The following is a 21730-nucleotide window of genomic DNA, read 5'->3' on the forward strand; positions in this document are numbered from 1 at the left end:
TGGGAGCTTCTTTGAGACCTGAAAGAAATCCTCTAAGGATTGTATGGAGGACTTAGAACAAGGATGCAGAGGGAGTGTCCAAGCTGAGTGTCAGATGGACAGAGCCACTACAACACACTAGATCTGAGGGAACTGGGAACCTTAGGGCACTGGGAAGGAGTGTGACATAATCACCTGGCTGAGTGCCTTTCCTTGCCATTGGCATAAGAGCAAGGCAGAGACAGGAAGATCTGCCCCTGGGAAGGAGGTAGAGAAGGGGTGACAAGAGAAAGAGATGAACTGAACTGTAAGACAGTAGAGATGGTAGATGAAGAAAAGAGGCCTCAGGAGAATATAATGGATAAGGTGGTGTCTGGGAGTTTACTGGGGAATTACTTTCTTCTGAGGATATAGTCAGTCCCCGAGATGCTGTTGAGAATAGATAGGTGTAGAAGAGGACTCAGACTGAGCGATTTCCCCTGTACATATATCTGCCTTGGCTATTTGAGCTACAAAGAATTTTGTTTCTTATGCCTTACATCAGAATGCCCAAGTTTAGGGTCAGGTACTTTTGCTATCATTCCCCTCCTCCAGGGCCATTACTACAACTGCACTGCCGTGGCAGGCAGAGTCTTTGTCTGGACGGCATGCCTCGAAAGGCATGGGCTTGAGACCCTCAACAATCAGCCATGGCCTTGGTCTGGTCTGCCCTGGGAAGCCGCTACTTTACTGTTCTGCAAGAGGAATATACAAGGCATATACAAGCATCCCTTCACATCGGGGCTTGTGTAAGAGCAAAAGATTTGTTCTGGAGCCAATATTGTATTCTGTGTGGTTCTGGACTCCAGTGTAACTAGCCAGAAACACGGAAAATCACAACCACAAAAGACGTTCATAACACACAATATTTGATCTCTTTCTCCCAAGAAAATTTTAGGTTCTGCATGGCTTTCCCTCTCTGCTGTCTCTTAGGACAAGACAGAAGACCAGGTTCAGGAGGACATCCTTATTTCTTAGGAGGATAGAGAGGACAGTCTCTGCTCTTGTTATAGCCCGACGACTTGCCCTGGAACCACTCAGGAAAAGACCCTTGCTTCTAGATCAAGAGGGTTGTGACTGGCTGAGGCTTCTGAACTGAGAGAGAAAATTGACAAAGAACCCACATCAGCACTTAAAGCTCACCTTTTCTAGAAAGTTTTCTCTAACTTTCTATTTGGCAGTCGGGTCCCTTCACAGTCTCCAGAGACCACTCTTACCAGTGTGGATGTTTCATATATTACTCCTGTTTTCACTATTTGATCTTTTTTATATAGACGTTTCTCTGAGGCAAGGACTGTATTTTTTTCTCCACCCCCCACACCCAATTGCTGCACCCCTTGCCTCCCTGTGCCTTGTCTTCACTTCCATACGAGAACGCTACATTTCCTGGGCAGAATTTTGACTAGCAGATTCCCAGGTTACGATAGCGTCTTGTTAGTTCTCCTTAGAAATCACCTACAACTTCAGTCCGACCTTTTTCTTTCTGAGAACTTGGTACAGATCTTGCCCTCTCCTTTGTGTCTCTGTTATCAAGCTATATAATCATTATAATTCTAGGAGGAGGAAGAATGCTTTCTGCTAACAAACAGAGGGACTGGAAAGGTTCTGGGGTCAAGGGCAGCTAGGAGTAAGGATTGTTTGGGGCATATTTGGTCTCGGAGCATGTAGGTCTTTCATCCAGACCACATTGTCAGGGCTACTATTTCACACAGCTTCAGCGTGCTCGATTGAGGTCTGGCACATCAGACAGACCCAAGGATCAGTTGGAGTATTGCAGGACCCCTCCATTTAATTCCCATCTCCAATTCACATTTCCAGATGTCTTTGTAGCAAACTGAAATTCTAGAGAATCTTTAGAAAAAAAGAAAAAAAATATGAAACAACTGGAAGTAAAAGGCAGAAAGAGAAAATGGAGCCCTTAAAGAAGGGAGTATCCCAAAGGAGGAGGGGACAAGGGGAGGAGAAGGGGAGGAGGAGAGGAGGAGGAAAGCAAGCCTGTCTCTTTAAGGGGCTTGGCTGTCAATCAGAGAGCCCTTTTCATTTCAGGAGGAGAGGACAAAGATACTCAGAGAGAAAGAGTAAAGGACAGAAGAAGGAGACTGGAGAGACCAGGATCCTTCCAGCTGAACAAAGTCAGTCGCAAAGCAGACTAGCCAGCAGGCTACAATTGGAGTCGGAGTGCCAAAGACATGGGTGAGTCTCAAAAACTTTAGTAGCAAAGATGCAGGCACGGGAATTCAAAAGAGAATTTTCAACTTTGGGGCTCTGGGTTTCTAGTGGTTTAAATAAGTTGTGTTTTGGCACTTGTTTTCTGTTTTAATTCTTTAACATTTAATTGTATTAATTCCTTCTCTGCTGTACTGAGCATAATGCTTTATTGTCAACAAATTCCATCAGTACACATGAAGTCCCACAGATCCTTGGAGAGAATGCCCAGCAGGATGGATGCGACCATGTGGCTTCTTACCCTTTCACTTCCCTTCTGCTTTCTCCTTTCCACTGATCTTAAGGACCTGGTTATGGTGGGGTTATCTGGAACCCCTGGTTCCACTGGAGGCAACTTGAACATTGACTAATCCTCAGATGTATCAAATACACACATCCACTATACAAACTTCAGAGCCTGTTTGGCATCAATGGAACGGAGGAATAGGGAAAATTGAACTCAGGCATGGCAGTGCCTATGGTGGGCATTCCAGGTTCAGAAAATGAAAATACAGTCCACAATAGTTTTACCATTGTCAATATATATGGATTAACTGTTGTCTATGTCTAATCTATATCTATCAGGAATAGATATGGATTGTATGTGTATGTGTGTGTGTGTGTGTGTGTGTGTGTGTGTGTGTGTGTGTGCACACGTGTGAGTGTGTGTGTATTTTCATGCAGCTCAACATTTCTAGTAAGTATCATGGACTTAGCCTGAATCCCTGCTGTAACAAGATGGTTTCTGTCTCAGGGCTCTTGTTGGCTGAGCCTGGAGGGCTTTTCTATGTTCCATAAGTATGGAAGCTGTGAAGTTCTGGTGTCCAGCAGTGTCTATTCAGAGAAAGGTGTGTGCAACATAAGGGTCTTTGCCTAGGCAAGATGCTGCAGATAATGTACATTTTGCTCATGCTTGGGAAAGATAAAAGTAGCATCTTGAACACATCCTGAATGAAAAGAGGTTCAATTGCCCAGTGTAGTCAGCATGCAACATAGTAGCCAGTAAATTGATAGGATCCACAGACGTAGTTTTTCAGTTAGACTGAACTGTTGTTAACCTTGGTTTTTTCCCATCTCAAGTCACTGAGGGAGCTGTTAGCAGCGTATATGTTGGTAGAATAGTTAAAGAGGGTGGCATACTAGACTAGAAGTCCAAATAGCTCAGTCTCTAATGAACTCCACAAAATTGGGCATGTCACCATGAATCACCACCTCATCATCTGGAAGACAGGGGCAGCAATAACTGTTTTGTCTGCTTGCAGGGTGGAAGATGGAGTAAGAATGCTATGGCAGTCCCGTCGATTAGACAAGTTCTGTATCCATTGTAAATTCTCATGACACCACCTCTTATGTAACAATGCATATCTAGGCTGGTGCTTCCTCTTTCCAAGGTTGTTGGGCTTTCTTTGTGCACACCCTGTATGTTTGCATAAGAACCATTTGATCACCCGAATGCAGCAAGGTGAAAAGAATTGTGGGAAGAAGTCAATTTCTGCTCTGGACCAGCAACCCTATCTGTTGTGAGTGCAGCTGATTGAGTAAGTTGTTCCCTCCAAATAGAGAGGTAGTGCAAGTTGAATCTTAATTCCTTGGGAGATAAAGCCTTGAAGAAAAGACAAGAAGAAAGAAAATGACAGAAGCCAGATGATTTCCTCCAGAGGAAGGTCAGCACGCATGCGCGCGCGCACACACACACACACACACACACACACACACACACACACACACACACAGGTGTCACTAAGGATATATATTTAGGTAAACAATACATGTACTAGGGATACATGATGGGGTAGCAATTGCCTCCACAGTCACTCAATAACACAGTATCTGAGGCAGTGTGACTATTCAACCATATCTGACAAGACAGTGACGTGCTATTGCTTCGGCTGTGGAGTGCACTGCTGTTTAACTATTGCAGTAGGCAAGTCAAATCATAGAATCTGGAATTGAAAGGAACATTGGAACTTATCTGAGGTAAAGCCATACCTATAACACCCTAGGAAGCTGAGGCAGGAGGATCACTAGAAATGGCCAGCTAGACAACATAGTGAAACTCATTCAGAAAAGTTATGTGAGCCAGCCCTCAATGCAGAATTTATTTCTTTGACAATAAATTAAACATATATAAGTCTCTGCTTAATCACCACCAGAAACAGGCAGCTTATTACCTCAACCACAAAATTTCTTAGGATTGGAAATGACAAGGACTGAATTCAGTGGTGTCTGAACAAAAGGTTTACAGACAGTGTAGCGGCTTATTAAAACCTTGTTCAGACTTGGCAGGGAGATGCTTCAGATGAGTCTTTGGAATAACTATGGAAATGAGAAAGAGCCATAGTGGATATTTTCTGCTCAATAACAATGCCATCACTGAGCAGCAAAACATCCACTTCCTCAAGCTTGCTGTCATCCGAGAACAGTGGCTGTTACCCTGGCAACCAGACTGCAATGCTTCCTTCCCTCCAAGAGTAGCTTGGAAGTACAAAATGTGGAGGAGGCAGAGCAGAGGCTGAGTTCTGCCAGGTACTTGAAGACTATCTGAATCCCATGAAGGCATCACAGAGTGCCCGCAGATTTTGACTGGCATGCTAACTGACTCCTCCTAGAGACTGAAATGATAAAGGGTAGCTAGCCTTCACCGCACCGCTTCTTATCTGGCTCTGCCTAGCCAGGAGCTCTTGAAAAGCTACAGAGATTAAGCCATTGCCCTGCTTTGAAGGGCTTCACCTTGGCCCTCAGCCAGGACACCAAGAAATCTAGTTCACATCCTGACAATAGTGTTCTCTTGGAGCTCTCAGTAGTAACATCTTTAACCTAGGGAGGGGGTAGGAACATCTTCAGGCCCCACCCAAACCAGTGACGCATTTTTCCCTGTCCTTTGGTGTGTGTGTCTGTGTGTATGTATGTATGTGTGTGTGTGTGTGTGTGTGTGTGCGCGCGCGAGAGAGAGAGAGAGAGAGAGAGAGAGAGAGAGAGAGAGAGAGAGAGAGAGAGAGAGAGAGATTGATTGATTGATTATATAGCTTTGAAAGTCATCCCTTGGTTACAGTTCTTTAGTCTTAAAAGAAAAAGACAAATACCATCTCTGCCCATGGAACTTTAGGTTTAGAAAAGCTCATGTCAGGGCCATAAGCTGATAAGGAAAGGTCATACGCCATGGTCACTGAACAGAACTTTCTCATCTTTTCCCATTCACAGACCCAATGTCAAAGTTACATCAAAGGTTCAGCAAGCAAGTCTTTCCTTAGCCTTTGCCAAATACTTAAGAGTAATCTGTCAATGACCTCAGAACTCTTTGCTGTGCAAAGCTTTGAAAAAGAGCCAATGGCATCCCAAAGAAGAGGGTGAGGTTCTGCAGGTCAGCTTCACACTTTAACCAAGGAAAGCGGGAGATCTGGTAGCATACGGTATGGCTACATTTGTCTCTAGTGACAGATCGTTCTTCATTTCCCCACAACTGGACAAGGTAGAGACTCTCTCTCTCTCTCTCTCTCTCTCTCTCTCTCTCTCTCTCTCTCTCTCTCTCTCTCTCTCTGTGTGTGTGTGTGTGTGTGTGTGTTAGTCAGTTTCTGAAAAAGAACATTAGAAGTAAGGTGGACCAAATGCGGTTCCTGGTGGTTGTAGCGGTAGTTTCCACTAGTAGAAGCAGCAGTGATAATAATACCTGTTCCATAAGGAGGTTGGAGTTCTTTTTTTTTTTATTTAACTTTGTCTGTATGACTTGACTATCAAGCAGGCTTGCAGTCTCATGTCCCAGTGCCTATTGAGCTTTTGACTGTGCTATAAATGCTAATATCATGCAGGAAAGACAAAGTCATAAGCAAGGCGTTGTCCTAACAAGATGAGACCAGAAGCAGAAGTCTTTTCTCTGTCGCCTCCTAATAATTGTTGTTTTACTTCTAGAACCAAAAGCAAAAGTCTTTGTCTCTGTCGTCTCCTAATAATTGTTGTTTTACTTCTAGAACCCTACCCACTGATCGCCATCTATCCCTAGTACCAGTCACAGCTGTTCTAGCATCTTGGCCATGTTAATGGCTATAGGCTCTGATCAAGGAAGCCTCTGTTTGTGGGTTGAAGTTAAGGGGTGGATTCTGGGAGGAGGGGAAGACTGCAGTGCAGATTAGAGACTTAGGGAGATGGGACCAGTTTCTCACTCAAAGAGCTTGCCTGTTGTTTAAGCTGTATTGTACAGGGTTCTTCTATCTCTCCCTTTGTCAGCTGGATTCAAGAGACAAGCTGGGAATTGTGCAGGCTACAATTGGTCTCTTTCTACCATTCCTTTCTATGAAAGCCCTTCCTCTCCTCCCTTTGATGAGTTCCCAGATTCACACTGAATTTCCGTCATGGAGCTAGTCCTTGAGGTGTGCCTGGGGCATGGGAAAGGAGGGAGTGCTTTAGAGCACTTGGCTCCTACTTAAAGAATCAGAATAAGGACAGTCACTGGGATGGGCCTTAATCTGAGAGTCACAATAGTACTGTTGATCTCTGACAGAGAACATTGATGAAAAGGGATGTTCTATTACAGATTGCTCATGCTTGCTTGTTTGGGGGATTTGGAGATGAATATAACCCATTATTAACTAATGTCTTTACTTATATTTTCTCCACAGGATTTGGTTACATTCATTTTAACACTAGATAATAGGTAGCTTTGGTTTTCATTTAAGAAATTAATTTGATCTCCCAAACAAGAGTGGAAGCTTTCTGAGAAAAGGGACTTGGACTCTTAGTTTCTTCCTATTTCTTGAAGCATCTGTGTTACTAGTAATGCATTTAATGTTAGTGTCCTCAAGCCGCCCCAACACAAAGGAAAAGAAAGCATCATTAATTTTCTCCGTGATCAGTCATCAAAATGAGACGTTTAAATCTCATTGAGTAGCAGTTGTATTATGTAATTCTTTGATACTGACTCCACTACATCACAATTTATACTTAGCTGGGAAATGACAGGATGCCTTTTAACATTCAAAACTCTCTTAACCCTGAGGTATTCTGAAACAGAGAGCTTATGGTTTTAGGCTATTGCTCACATGTTCCCAAGTTCATTTCTTGGATTGTGAAAAATGGAAATGAACCCAGTGGACTTTTATTCAGAACGCTTTGATGAAAAGACAGTCTCTTATATGTTCTGAGTTTTTTCTTGTTGGAATTCAAATTTTGACTTTTGCTTGGGCAGATTAGCTGAGATTCTTCACTTCCGCTGAACTTGAATGCCCTTAGAACAAATATTTCATCTGAATTTTGAGGACTTTAACATCTGATGCTTGTTTTGATGTTGTGAACTATTTTATAACCTAACAGCAGTACATCTATCTCAGGGCATTTGTGTTGGATTCCACATTAGAGAGAGACTTTGCTAAAGTCTATATCCTTGTTTCCTGCTTTGAACATCAGTAGAGCAGAAAGGGGGTGTTACATTATTATCTGAGATCTAAGAAAATAAAGAAAAATGGGTGTAAAAAGATACAGTATCAGGTGGTGATTTCGAGTAGCTCCCAAAGTTTTCTCACCCAGTAAAAACATGGAATGTGACATTTTCTGGTTATTTTGATGACCACCAAATGATCAGGATGAGAAATCATTCTTTGTTTCATCACTTGATGATAAGAGGGGGAAACAATCCTAGTGTAGAGGATATAGAGGGGCATGGGCTAAAGCATTGAGTACATTTCTCTGTTTGCCTGGCAAGAGCTTGTATTCCCGATCACACCTGCCTCACCATTAGGCCATGCCCTGGTGAAAAAGCTGGGGTGAGTGAATGGGCACAGGATGACCACTTGCCAGGGTAGATAGCTCTCCTTACCCTGGGCTAAATAAACAGTCCTGCCATTGTTTACTGGATCTGACCCCCCTCCCCACCCCCAGACATGCAGGGCCTTGCAGAATACCAATGAGGCTCCTGAGATCTCAGGAGGAAACAAGGCTTCATTGTTTAGGGAAGTGATGGAGGGCTGTGTCCAAGGCTTGACCCTTTGCTGGAGAGAGAGGGAACAGTAGGGTCACTGACCTCCCCTCCCCCACCTCAGGCTTTAGAGACCTTTACTAGAAGAGTCTAAGAGTCTGAGGGTGGAGAGGAGTTCAGAGGGCAGAGAATGAAAATGTTGGGGCTGTTTACTTCCAAGTGCTTTTCTTAACTTACTGGATACATGTAGTATCTTAACCTAATGATAAAAAGAAGATTCAATTTCTGGAATGTCTCCCCCAAGACAGTGGTGGGTTTCAGCTGTTTTGCTTTTCTTTGGCGTACTCACTCATGCATTGTACACACCTGTGCAAGTGTGCACGTGCACACATATCATAAGCCAGTAGTGCACATCCTCTCTTGCAAAGTTCACATTGAGTAAACTCAGCATCTCCTCACAGCGGCAGAGCTACAAATCGATTGTCTCTCATAGAGGGCTTGAGATTGGAGAAAGCAAAAGGAACCCAGTTCAGCTACATATTTTGGCTTGGGCTTCTGAGCCTTACCTCTTTGAAGTCCAGGATAGGCTGTCTTTTCAGTGAATGGTGGGTAATAGGGCTCACTTATTCTGTGATTCTGATAAAAGGGACAAATGCCTCCCTCCCAGCTTTTTCATGATACACATAATTTGATCTTTCAACATCTGTTGACATTATTCAACTTAGCTGTGGAAATAACAGCATTTTTAAGTATTTTTAATAAAAACTGAGCTCATATTAAGGGAATCAGGCAGTGAACTTTTATTTCCCCTGGTACCCTGTTGTAGATAATTGAACTTGGTGTGGAGAAATACATGAATATAAAAGTTCAAACTTTAGAAAATTATTTTCATTCTATAATGGGGTAAGAAGTTACAACATACTTATCACAGACTAGTACTTTCTCGGACACATGTCCTGATTGTATGTACACTTAATATAGGAATAGATGCATAAAAATCAACTGACCTATATATGTGTATATGCACACATTATTAAATATATGTATGTATGTATATTTTATATATCATACACATATGCATATATTGAATTTATACTATGTCTGCACACACTATCAATTAAAGACCTTAATTTTCATTTTTCTACTTCTTGCATATCTGGTCAAGAGGCCAGAGGGAACCACACGTCCCTCTGTCTAGTCAGTCATCTGCTTTGCACTTGGTCAGTTTTATTTCATAGAACACCAGAACTTGGAACATAGCTACTTCCAGAGTCTGTGACTACTTTATGTACCTTTCTTGTTTCTCAGCAGCACTGGCAAGGGCTGAGAGCTCCCTGGTCTGGGATCTCAGGTATTCTTACCACCTTAAGACACCTGTGTTCCCAGGCCCTGTGTGTTCCCGTGGCCCAAGTTCCATGCCAGAAAGCTTCTGCGGCTATTACAGAAAGTCTCTTTGTGGCCTTACCAACAGAATCTCAGTGTGATCTTGAGGGTACAGGAACTGGACAAGCTGTAGTGGAGCAAACAGGCAAAGCATTGAAAAATAATCAAGCCTTTATTAAAATATATTTTTGTAGAATAGGGCATCAAATACTCCAAAACTGAAGTTACAGGCAGTTGTGAGCTGTCTGACATGGATTCTGTAGAAGAACACCAAGCACTCTTAACCACCAAGCCATCTTTCCAGCCCCAAGTCTGCAATCTTATTGTTATTATTTTCATTATTATTGTGTGCAAAAGCACCCTTCCCTGTCAGTTTCTTTCTTCTCTGGGTTACTCCCTTCTATCTAGACTAAGAAAAATACATGTGTGGGAACATCCAGAAACATGCACTTTTCATTCTGCCATCCACCTGGAATGCTCTTGCGGTTCAGATTGTGTCTGAAAATACTGACATCTATGGTTGGCACTCTTTCTTTTCAAATTCTAGATATATTTACTCTCAGGAGCCATTTACTTGGTTTCCTGGAATTGTTGGTGGAAAATATTACACCTATTTCATTCATTTTTCTTCAGTAAAGTGGGGATTCCAATCTGGCAGTTTGTACCTTTCTGTTTTCATATCCCATGGACAGCGCTGCACACATTTATTCCATAGTTGGTGACTAATGAAGCAAAGTCAACAGACTCCAAAAGAAAGAAAAGAGGGGTCAATCTTTTCACCTCCCTGGACTGTTACTTGAATTATTTGATTTCCTTTAAAAGCCCATATGGTCTGTGTTCTGAAGGTAAGGGTTCATTTTTAAGAATGAGACAAAATAATGATTCTGGGTCAGTCTCACATTCCAAAAGCTGAAAGCTGTAGGTTCACCTTTAGAACTCCCCAGATAAGCACTCTGTGTGCTTGGCAGCATGGGCTGCTCGGCCCAGGGCTGGGTGTGAGTGCATGAGTTACCTGTTATGCATACCTGACTCCGCCTCTCCTTCTTCCCTAGGCTTGTTAGAGTGCTGTGCAAGATGTCTGGTGGGGGCCCCCTTTGCTTCCCTGGTGGCCACTGGATTGTGTTTCTTTGGAGTGGCACTGTTCTGTGGATGTGGACATGAAGCTCTCACTGGTACAGAGAAGCTAATTGAGACCTATTTCTCCAAAAACTACCAGGACTATGAGTATCTCATTAATGTGTAAGTACTTTCTCACTCCCAGACCCATGTCTTTTCTTCCCCTCACCCTGTCTTGGAGGTACCAAACTCATCAGCATCTTAGTAACTAGGAGGGCACCAATGTAGAGCCAGCTGGAATTCCTGACCATCCCTCTGCATACAGATTCTCCCACGCCATGTTGGAAGCTTGTAGTGAGGGGACAATGTCAGGTTCAGAAAAGAGGTCTGCCTCCTCTCGCTCCCCTGTGTTTGCTCACGCAGGGTCCTGTTTCTGCTCGGTATGTTTAGTGTTGCTGGAATCATCTCCACAGTGGCAGGTGGAGGTCCAGTGATGGGGCAGAGTGGAGCCCTGGTCTTGGTCGGACACTGTTTTCATGCACTCAGGCTTAGTGATGTCACCCCTACTCCTAGAGTTCTTCATGCATCTCCCGGCTTGTCTAGCTTATCTTTCCTTTGCAGTAGCACTTGCGGGGGGGCGGGGGGGGTCGGCGCGGAGGGGCAAACATGGTTCTCTAGGATGCAGGCTAACAAGGAATAGAAAAGGGGAAGAGAAGCACGCGCTTTTGCCCACCTACTCTCTGGCTCCATTTACTTCAACGAGGAAAAGGTGAAGGAACACAAGTGAAACCTAGTGGTTTCTCTCAAAAATGTCCAGCTACCTAGGCATCTACCTTACTAATGGACAAGAAGACCTGTGCCCTCTGAATACAGTTGTCTGGCCTTTTCTGTCTGTCAATGCAGGATTCATGCTTTCCAGTATGTCATCTATGGAACTGCCTCTTTCTTCTTCCTTTATGGGGCCCTCCTGCTGGCTGAGGGCTTCTACACCACCGGCGCAGTCAGGCAGATCTTTGGCGACTACAAGACCACCATCTGCGGCAAGGGCCTGAGCGCAACGGTAACAGGGGGCCAGAAGGGGAGGGGTTCCAGAGGCCAACATCAAGCTCATTCTTTGGAGCGGGTGTGTCATTGTTTGGGAAAATGGCTAGGACATCCCGACAAGGTGATCATCCTCAGGATTTTGTGGCAATAACAAGGGGCGGGAGACAATTGGGCGTGAGTCTGTGGCCTCATCCTCACCCAAGGTTGGGTCCTCTCCAGAGGCCTGGCTTTTGAGTGAGGAAGCGATGGCTACAGCCGAACGATACGGTCAGGAAGAACGTGGTGCCTGGCCGGCTTAGCCTCACCTTTCAAAGGTTCCCTAGAAAATTTTATCTCAAACTGAAAAGCATGAATTTTGTAGGATGCTTTATACAATAAGACCATTTCTAACCAATCTGTTGGTATCCCTTTATTTTGTTCCTAGCAGGGACTACAAGAGTGGACCGGATATATAAGAATCTAAAATGCTAGACTTGGAATTGAGACTTAGACATGTAACCTGAAATGGAGGGTGAACCATAGAAATGAAAGAATTGACTTCAAGTCACAGTGTTCTGGGATCCTATACTATTGAGGGTCCCAGAGAGGGTTAGGCTCCATCAGGATATTTCACACTTACTTTTGGCCTAGCCATGTTTTAGAAAGACATGCCTTGTTTTTTTCAAGAGTTAAAGATCTTTTGGGGTCTGAACATGTGTGTGGTATGCTGATGACCTTTTGTGACCAGCAGCTAGCTTAGAATGGTTTTAGCTCTGAAATTTAAATCTCCCATTGGCATTGTTCCGTGACTAGGGAACAAAACTCTTGTGGCAAAGAATGTCTTGTAAGCTCAGCCTAAGGCACAAAATGGCACAACTTTCTTTCAGGACTTTTTTATTTTTACTTCTTTACACCTTCTCTGCCCTCCAAATTCCTTGAAGCCCCTCTAACCCAGGGATCCGCCTCACTCCAACTCCCACCCACTCCCCCTACCCATCGTTACACTCTGGGCCAGTTCTCTAAGAGACACTGCCAATGACACTTGGCAGAACTGCCCTGCTCACTAATTTCATTTGAGGGGGATGCCTGGAATCTGACTTTGTTGGCACATGCCACGCCAGGATCTCCCAGTTTGTGTTTCAGGATCTGCAAGCTGGTGCTGATTTGTAACTACCCTATGTCGATTGTTTTAGTTTGTGGGCATCACCTATGCCCTGACTGTTGTGTGGCTCCTGGTGTTTGCCTGCTCTGCTGTGCCTGTGTACATTTACTTCAACACCTGGACCACCTGCCAGTCTATTGCCTTCCCTAGCAAGACTTCTGCCAGTATAGGCACTCTCTGCGCTGATGCCAGAATGTACGGTGAGTTGGATGGGGAACTTTAGATTCCCTGGCATCTATAGAAGTACTTGTTTTGTGCTCAGGTGAGGAGGATGGTGATTCTGGAAATCTCCTGAGATGATAAATAAATGCATCTTAGTTTATTAATCTCTTTCCACTGAAACTGAGGTTCCCCCACCCCAGAAAGGGAACATGGAAGCTTTGGCAGTGTTCATTCGTTCATTTGTTTCTTGGGTGTCCTTACTCCTTTTCTCTGACTGATTGCTGCTACCAACCCCCAAAGCAGCACATTACAATCCTATAAGATTTCAGCATTATCAATACCACCTTTGCCTTTATGGAAATTTTAGGGAGCAGGACCACACTTACTGTCGATATCAGGCTTACTGCCAGGATAGGGAAGTCAGAGAGGCTCTGGAGCAGGCCTTCTCATGGCCTCTAGCCCTGTGAAGTTCACTCTGGTTCATCTTTGCGCCTTAGGTGTTCTCCCATGGAATGCTTTCCCTGGCAAGGTTTGTGGCTCCAACCTTCTGTCCATCTGCAAAACAGCTGAGGTAAGTGAATGATTCAGGTTATTTTGAAATAGATTGGCTAATAACACAGAATTTCTGGCCTATAACAGAAGTTTCTCCACATGACCATCAATTTCAAGGATTATAATATCTCCTTGTTGAACTTTGAATAAGCAGATTTCCCATCTACAAAATAAAGGCTAAGTATGCCTGAGTCAGTGAGCATACAGATTAAAAGTAAAAGTACCTATTTTCCCAAGAACTGCATTAGAAATCTTACTTTCTCAGACTCCCCTCATTAAAAGAAAAATATATGGCTTTAGTAAAATTTCCCAAATGAAAATCTTCATTTTGGTTAAAAACTTAACAAGAGAATGGGTCATGCATAAAGACATACATAGGCTCTATAAAATACGTTCAGTGTGGAACTCCTTAATCTCCATTGAGAGGTGAAATCAGTACAGTTGAAGAAGAGAAAATGCTCCATCGAGAACAGATATATGCCGTGGAGGCAAGGGAATGAGAGCAAATCCTGGGGAAGAAGTCAGAAAAACAACATCTTTGAAAAGGAAGTACTGACTTTAGGATGTGGGATCCTGGGCACAACTGTAGGAAATGCATTACTTCTGTGGGATCATTAATCTCGTTTCTGAGTCTTTGGGATGCTGCAGGTGTGAGATGCGCTGACAGACAGGCAAATGGGAGGTTGATGCTTAGGGAAGTGAAAACTTAGAGACACAAAATAACATACAGGCAAGATGTCAACCCGTCCAGAAGACTTCATTCACTATTATAGTGGATCACGCTTTTATTTTCTGATATAAGAAATAATTCTCTCACACTCATTTTCCCGCAGTTCCAAATGACCTTCCACCTGTTTATTGCTGCATTTGTGGGTGCTGCAGCCACACTGGTTTCCCTGGTAAGTTGTTTTAAAATAATATTAGAAAATAAGTGCTCCAGGGAGAGCTTGAGTGCTCTTAGGCTGAGGCTAGAAGAGATACTCCTTCCAACTTTGAAATTGGAGGGAAGCTCTGAGAAGGGACAGCAAGGCGTGGGGCTCCATATTTCTACCACGGGTTGTCCAGACACTGGCAGAGGATGGAACCATCTCTCAAAGGATTTGCTGTATCCCAGGATCCTGTATAGTCTAAACATCTTCTGTAGTCGCTAGTGGATTTAATTACTTGGGGAAACTGGAAGGACCTCCTCACGTTAGAATTGTTATGACTTGCTGCAGTCCTGTGCCCCGGGTCCTGCAGGTAGTGTCGACTACAGTGCCAATGAAGTCTGCTCATTGCTAAGGCACTAAAGGGCAAGGTGATTTACCTCGAGTCTCTGAGGTAGCAGTTAGCTACAAGGAGGATCTCCCAGAATTCTCCTCAGTACCTGGAGGATTTCACTTCTAGTCTGTAAAATCAGTTGATGCATAAAACACAGGACGGCTCTGCTGCACGAAGTAGCTGTGTGTGGATAGCGAACACTATGGCTCCAAGTCCCTTAGACATGCTGATGTGACAGCATAGGCCCAGCTAGGGTCCTTAAGGAAAGGTCAGTGGTTAGCAGAACTGAGCTGTGGAATACGTCTTTATTGATTAGGTTATCTGCGAATGGGCTATTGTTTAAGTGTCTAATAGAAGACTTCTATTCACACATGTAGAAAAAGCCAAGGATATGGTTTTGAGGGGCTTTTTTTTCAGACCATATCCTTTGATTTAGTTGTGGTTTTACTTCCACTCCCTCCCTCGTTCACAAAAGGTTTTGAGTAGGGAGACTTCCTCTTTCTGCTCTCACTCGTCTTCTCTCTTCTGTTCCCCACAGCTCACCTTCATGATTGCTGCCACTTACAACTTCGCCGTCCTTAAACTCATGGGCCGAGGCACCAAGTTCTGAGCTCCTGTAGAAACTCCCCTGTCTAATTGCGAGGCTCTAACCACACAGCCTACAGTGTTGTGTCTCCTGTCTTAACTCTGCCTTTGCCACTGATTGGCCCTCTTCTTACTTGATGAGTATAACAAGAAAGGAGAGTCTTGCAGTGATGAATCTCTCTCTGGACTCTCCCTTTTCTGTACCTCTTTTGCTCATTTTGCTCCACAGCTGCTTCCTGCTAGAAGTGGAGAGCGCCTGAGAAGGCGCTTCTCCAGCTGCAAGTCACAGAGGAACGAAAGCTCTAATTCAATTTGGGAGCATCTCCTAAAGCCCAAGATGTACTTCCTTCACAAAGGGCATTTCCGTTGAGAAAAACAAAGCGGAAAGAAAGATTCTCAGGGAGAGAGCAGGAATGCCCTTGGTCTCCTTGCCATCAATAGGAGCCAGCTATATTCTCCTTGATGCCCCAAACCAAGAACTCACCCTTATCTTCCTATTTCCATTGAAGACAGAAGCAAAGGAAAGAATGCTAGCAAAGCAATAGCACTTGCCCAAATCTGCCTCCTGCAGCTGGGAGACAGGGGTCAAAGCAAGGATCTTTCACCCTTAGAAAGAGAGCTCCGACCCCAATGGCAGTGGACTATGTAAGCCCTAATTCAACCAACCTTACGGCATCAGGGAGCCCAGTGTAGACAAAGGGGCAAAGTCTGTCCTTACACCGCATTAGGAAGAGAAACAGTGCTGTCAGGCTCTGCTCACTCCCTTCTCCTTGATAACAGCTACCATGACAACCCTGTGGTTTCCAAGGAGCTGAGAACAGAAGGAAACTAGCTTTCATGAAATAAGACTGTGACCTAAAGAGCAGCAGTTGGCGGAGGCTAAAGGTGTAGCTTAAGATGGCTCTCGGCTAGATGCAAGATAGTTAACTCTTTGGATAGAATATCTTTTTTTTCTCTGTCGGTTAATTGTGTCCTCTGGCCTCTGGCATATCTTCACAATGGTGCTCTTTTCCTGGGGTTTTAGCTATTCACTAGAGCAGGTGATTTGAAGATCTTGATTAGTCAGAAGGATTCATGTCGTACCTTTTCCAATTCTTTAGCTCTTGTTGGGAGTTAGATCAGAAAGATCTGGAGAATGAGTTTTGATTGCAGTTCTTTTTGAAAAAAGAAACCTGGACAGTAAGCATCACAAAAAAATATTTCAAATTGTCTAGTCCCATGAATTTATTTGGATTTTCCACAAGCATTATGCCATTTGTAGAAATCGGCTTGGTAAATTTGAATCTCAATTTGAATAAGCTGTCTAGTATTTTCTTTTCTAACAAATGACAAATGACTTTACTTGCTAATGGCATCTTGGCATTTTGAGAATTAGGCTTAGCGTAGAAGTTATTGTTTCTTGGTGTATATATAGGTCACATAATAGATTGTACTAGCTGCCAGCCGTTCATTTGGTAAGCTTCCATGGAGATCTGGAGACATGGAGAGGACAGACAGAAAGAACTAGAAACCTCAACTCCCAGATTTCAAGTATCTGGGATTTGTTAACTTTGGGATTAAAATTAAAAAAAAAAACTCCGATCTATTTTCATTGAAGGAAAGGTTATTATAGATCTTTCATTACAGGCTTCTGTCGTCCTTATTCCCCAAAGTGGTTTCTGCCATGTTGAAGGACTTGATAAGAAGACAGTGAAGACTTGTTCTTGGGCCAGTATGTAAGATAACTAGGGTATACAAGAGTGAGGAGAGGGGAAAGGATCTGTGAGAAACCAATCAAGATCAAGGAAAGTGGAATGATCTCTATCTTTTATTTTGTTTTGATTTAATAACATAACCAGCTGTTCCCTACAAACCTCACATGCATGCACACACACACGTACAAAGAGAGTTAATCAACTGCAAGTGTTTCCTTCAATTCTGATAGAGAATTTTGATTTTAACAACATAAAGAATAAACTTTTAGAAACTCATCTTACAAAATGTATTTTATAAAATTAAAGAAAATAAAATTAAGAATGTTCTCAATCAAACATGTTGTCCTTTGAATTGTTCTGTTTGACCGCGCTAACAAGGAACTTCGTTATAGCTAAGGTGCTCGTGTATACCTCAGGCCACATGGGTTGTTCTCGCACTACTTCTATGAAAAATGTAAGTTACTTCTTTTTATACCTAAAGACTCTAAGAAATGGATGCAAACAGTTTGCCCAAAGAAACCCAATAAATGCTTGTCTGAACTTGAATATTGTTCTTTGAGACAGGGTTTCACTATGATCCATCTGTTCCTGTCCTGGAACTCTCCGTGCAGACCAGGCTGGCCTTGAACTCATAGAGATCTGCCTGCCTTAAGTGCTAGGATTAAGGCGTGTACTACCCTACTGGACTGAATTCAGGTCTCTATAACAGTTCACTTTGTTTTGCTTGTTTGTTTAACGCTTTATTTTTCTCTTGGGTTTCAGAGTGTTCTGCTTATGCGGCGTCAGTAAGATTTACTTTCCCAGTGTCATTGTGGTGCCCCAACACCTGGTGTATTTAGTGTTAAATTATTTTTTATCTTATCTCAAAATTGTTTAGCTATTCCAATAGAGATACCGTGGTGCTTCCCACATGAGTAACACATAGTTTCACTTGGGAACTACTAAATGAAAGGTTTGAAGTTGAATGTTTATAGAGCTGGGGAGATAAAACGAGGACAATATCAATTAAATGCGCTGTAGCAGTTGAGAATTCAAACAAATTAATGGTACCCACTACCCTGGGGAGCTTAGGCCATAGCTCACCTAACATAACATGGACAGCACTCTGATGACCAGCCGGAAGAAACCTAACTTAAAATTCGCTGTAGGTTTGTCTTGTACATGTGGCCGATAAGGAACATGAGAAAGAAGACTTTGGCTGGAGGCAACATGTTAGTCATCCGTTAAGGAGCTCTATTCAAAAGTAGTTCAATTGCAGCCCCTGATTTCTGCTTCGGCACAATTAATATTCTCCAAGTAAGTCTGGTTGAATGAATTTAAGACAAAGAATAAAAAAATACGTGATTTATTTTTAGACACTAGAAACAAGGGCACAGCGCCACGTTTGGGAGAACCAACTGAGGGTGCTACGGAGTGAATGTATTTTTGCCTCAGAGGAGCAAAAGCCAGTTCCCAAGAAAGCTGTGTTTTCCATCTGTCCTTATTTAGTTCTGCCCTCTGGGATGGATCTATAGATGGAGTTTGCAGGCTCTCAGAAGCTGAGAGCATCTCTAGTTTATCAATTGAGCCCATTGTTCTTAGCTGCTCTCCCACACACCATAGACCTTCATTCTCTGAAATGAAAGAGCTCTCTTTGTACTCAGATCAGCTAAAAATTAAAATACAGCAGTATAAACAAGAAACATTTTCTTACAACACCGGGGTCAGTATTGAGTGCATTCTTACTGTGTGTGGAAGCCGCCCCTTTCTTTCAAAGAGACATGCTTTCATTCTCTATACATTCATTGAGAAAACAACTTTTTGCTAAACCCTGGGAAGTTCATGTTTGGGGGCTTTGTGGGTAGAAGGATCATACCGACATGGTCTTACACTCAAGGATCCCTCTCACCTTCATGCATAGCAGAAGGGTCTCCCAGAGTGGAGGAAGGGAGCATGAAAAATCAATCTGGTTGGTTGACTGCGATGAGTATCTGATTCCCGCCTTCACTATGTGGGAGAGGCAGTGGTTAAGGGTCATGACTTCATGTGGCTTCGGTTTTCTGGGACCTTGATAAAAAACAAAACTTCAATTTAGAGTTCTTGACAACTTGTGACTTGCTTTATGTCACCCTGCTTCTTGCCTTACATGTGACAGCATTTATGCATACACTGGCACAATGCCTGTTCTTCCTCCCCCTCACTTAGTCGTTTGAGGAGTCAGAGGGCACGTGGATCAGTATTTATGTGAACACGAGCTATTCAGCCTGCCTCATTCTCTCAGTCAAGGCTAAATATGAGAAGCCAAGGAAGAAAGGGGTCACATAAAATAAGGTAGAAATGCCAGTACATGTGTAGAGAAAAGGTTTGGTATGATACTCAGCATTGAAAGCTGTTTAATAGCCTTGAACTGTTTTTCTCACCAGTATGAAAAGTGTCCAGCTTAATTGACTGTGTATGTATTATGGGAAGCACTGTCTTGAAAACACCAGAAAAGAAAACCACAAAGTTGTAGTCTAAGGGCTGCAGTATTGAAAACAATCTAATCCATACATGAAAATTCACAGCTTGTTTGAGTCCTAATACATGAATGAACTCACATGCAGAACAACTTTTTAAAATGAAGGGCAATATGACTGGTCCACATTAACACAAAATGAGAATGTCACATAAGTATCATCTTATATCAAGAACTAATGACGGGGCTGGAGAGATGGCTCAGTGGTTAAGAGCATTGCCTGCTCCTCCAAAGGTCCTGAGTTCAATTTCCGGCAACCACATGGTGGCTCACAACCATCTGGAATGAGGTCTGGTGCCCTCTTCTGGCCTGCAGACATACACACAGACAGAATATTGTATACATAATAAATAAACAAATAAAAAAAAGAACTAATGAACAAACGTTGTCCTCTAACCTCCATAGGCATGCTGTGCCACCTGCATATACCCACATGCACACATTATTCACATAAGCATGTGAATAATTATATTCACATGTAATATGAAAATAATACAATTATTAATTTTTATAATAATATAAATTATTAGGAATGTAAAATGCAATATTGTAATGTAAAAATTGAAAAGAAAACAAAAAAGTTAAAAGGGGCTCAGAACAATAACTTGGCAAGTGAAAGCATTAAGTGAACAAGCCAAATGATCCCAGTTTGATCCCTGGTTCCCACATTAGGTGGAAGACAACAGACAACTGACCCCACGAAGTTGCCCTCTGACTTACCCGTGTGCACCATGTCACATAAATGTGCATACTCTGACATACATCATGCGTGCATGTGTGCGCTCACATGCACGCACCACACACACACACACCACACACAATAATAGCAAAGTTTAAAACTAAGAATTGCCGGGTGGTGGTGGCTCATGCCTTTAATCCCAGCACTCAGGAAACAAAGGCAGGTGGATCTCTGTGAGTTTGAGGCCAGCCTGGTCTACAAGAGCGAGTTCTAGGACAGGCTGCAAAGCTACAGAGAAACTGTCTCGAAAAAAAAAAAAATAAACAAAACAAAACAAAAAACCCAAAGAATTTCTACTTATAGGAAGACCACATTGCCAGATACAAGTGGCTCTGCTAATTATTGATAGAAAGGATCTTACATATTATTTTTTAAACAAGTTTGTCATTTCAGTGTTCTCTATTTCTTGCGTGAAAACATAAATCATTCTGTAGAGCAAGTCCCTCATGATCTTTTTCTTCATCTCGCTTACTTGGGAAAACACGAGTAATGATAAATCTCAAAGGAAGCTGTTGGACGGGTGCTTACTGAATTTGTGTGTATGTATGTGTGTTTGTTTTAATAGCTGCAGTGATTTTAGACAGTTTTGATATTTTTCTCAGCCTAAACAATTTTAGTCATACTCTGACATAGTAATATTTTGATGGTTATTTGTCTCCGTGTCAAAGAAAACACAAAGTAACTGTCTAAAGATAATTATAACCCAGTCCATAGGCAACCAGTTCCAAGTCTAAGAACTGTCCTTGACCAAGTACTCGGTAAGATTCCATGCACAGTGTATCACACCTTAGTAAGGCAGAAGCGAGTTCTTGCTGGACTGTGTGTTTGTTTCAGTTATTTCTACTCCCATACAGGGATGGTGCTCTTATCCCAGCTCAACCTACTAATAACTTCTCCCTAGAACAGAGAACAGCTATATCAGGCATTTGTCAGTGTGTTACTTTTCTCTGGCTGGGTTAAAACACCCTGACCAAGGCGACTTACAGAAGGGGAGGGGGGGAGGTATTTGGGGCTTAGGTTCCAGAGGTTTAAAGTTTGTAATGATGGGGATGGTGTGGCAATAGGCAGCGAGCATGGCAAGCGAAACAGAAAGCTGAGAGCTCAGATCGTTGGCCACAAGCATGGAGCAGAGGAGTGGTCTGGAAGTAGAGCGAGGCCATAGAATCTCAAAGCTCCTTATTGGTGACCTTCTCAAGCAAGGCTGCGGCACCCACGGCTCCCCAAACAGCACGGCCAGCTGGAAACCAAATGTGCAAGTACCGGAGCCTGTGGGGGACATTACTCATCCAAACCACGGCAGTTATAAAGTAGAAAAGCAGTGACTGTAGCTCAGTTCCTTCCAAAACTACTGAGAGAAGCAAAGAACTGCTGTCGGCTCATTTTTCTCAGCAATCTTCAAACATCCTTTTAACTGTGCCACCCTACTAAACATGACTTTGCTGCTTTACAGTGTGCTGTGTGGATAAGCAGCTGAACAGAAACCAAATTTTAG

At 43.0% G+C, this 21730-nt stretch overlaps 1 protein-coding gene across 2 annotated transcripts; it reads left to right on the forward strand.

Annotated features, from left to right (window-relative positions):
- The first annotated feature begins 2054 nt into the window (after positions 1-2054).
- On the forward strand, positions 2055-17341 carry Plp1 (proteolipid protein 1). 2 transcript variants are annotated; one of them, XM_041636797.1, is made up of 7 exons: positions 2055-2211; positions 10564-10750; positions 11471-11732; positions 12784-12952; positions 13412-13485; positions 14300-14365; positions 15265-17341. In XM_041636797.1, exons 1-7 carry the CDS (start codon positions 2208-2210, stop codon positions 15334-15336), a joined length of 834 nt encoding a protein of 277 aa, XP_041492731.1. In that variant the 5' UTR covers positions 2055-2207; the 3' UTR covers positions 15337-17341. The 2 variants fall into 2 exon arrangements, with proteins under 2 accessions (XP_041492731.1, XP_041492732.1); XM_041636798.1 differs by having other exon boundaries at positions 11471-11627.
- Positions 17342-21730: the final 4389 nt, after the last annotated feature.

Source organism: Microtus oregoni, unplaced genomic scaffold (genome assembly GCF_018167655.1).
Source record: "Microtus oregoni isolate MIOR12 unplaced genomic scaffold, Mior012 000050F_006, whole genome shotgun sequence".
Lineage (NCBI taxonomy): Eukaryota > Metazoa > Chordata > Mammalia > Rodentia > Cricetidae > Microtus > Microtus oregoni.

Excerpts from the sequence above, each read along its gene's own strand:
- Plp1 (XM_041636797.1), top strand. Across the intron at positions 12,953-13,411 it reads CGCTGATGCCAGAATGTACG|GTGTTCTCCCATGGAATGCT; the intron begins GTGAGTTGGATG and ends TTTGCGCCTTAG. Across the intron at positions 13,486-14,299 it reads CCATCTGCAAAACAGCTGAG|TTCCAAATGACCTTCCACCT; the intron begins GTAAGTGAATGA and ends ATTTTCCCGCAG.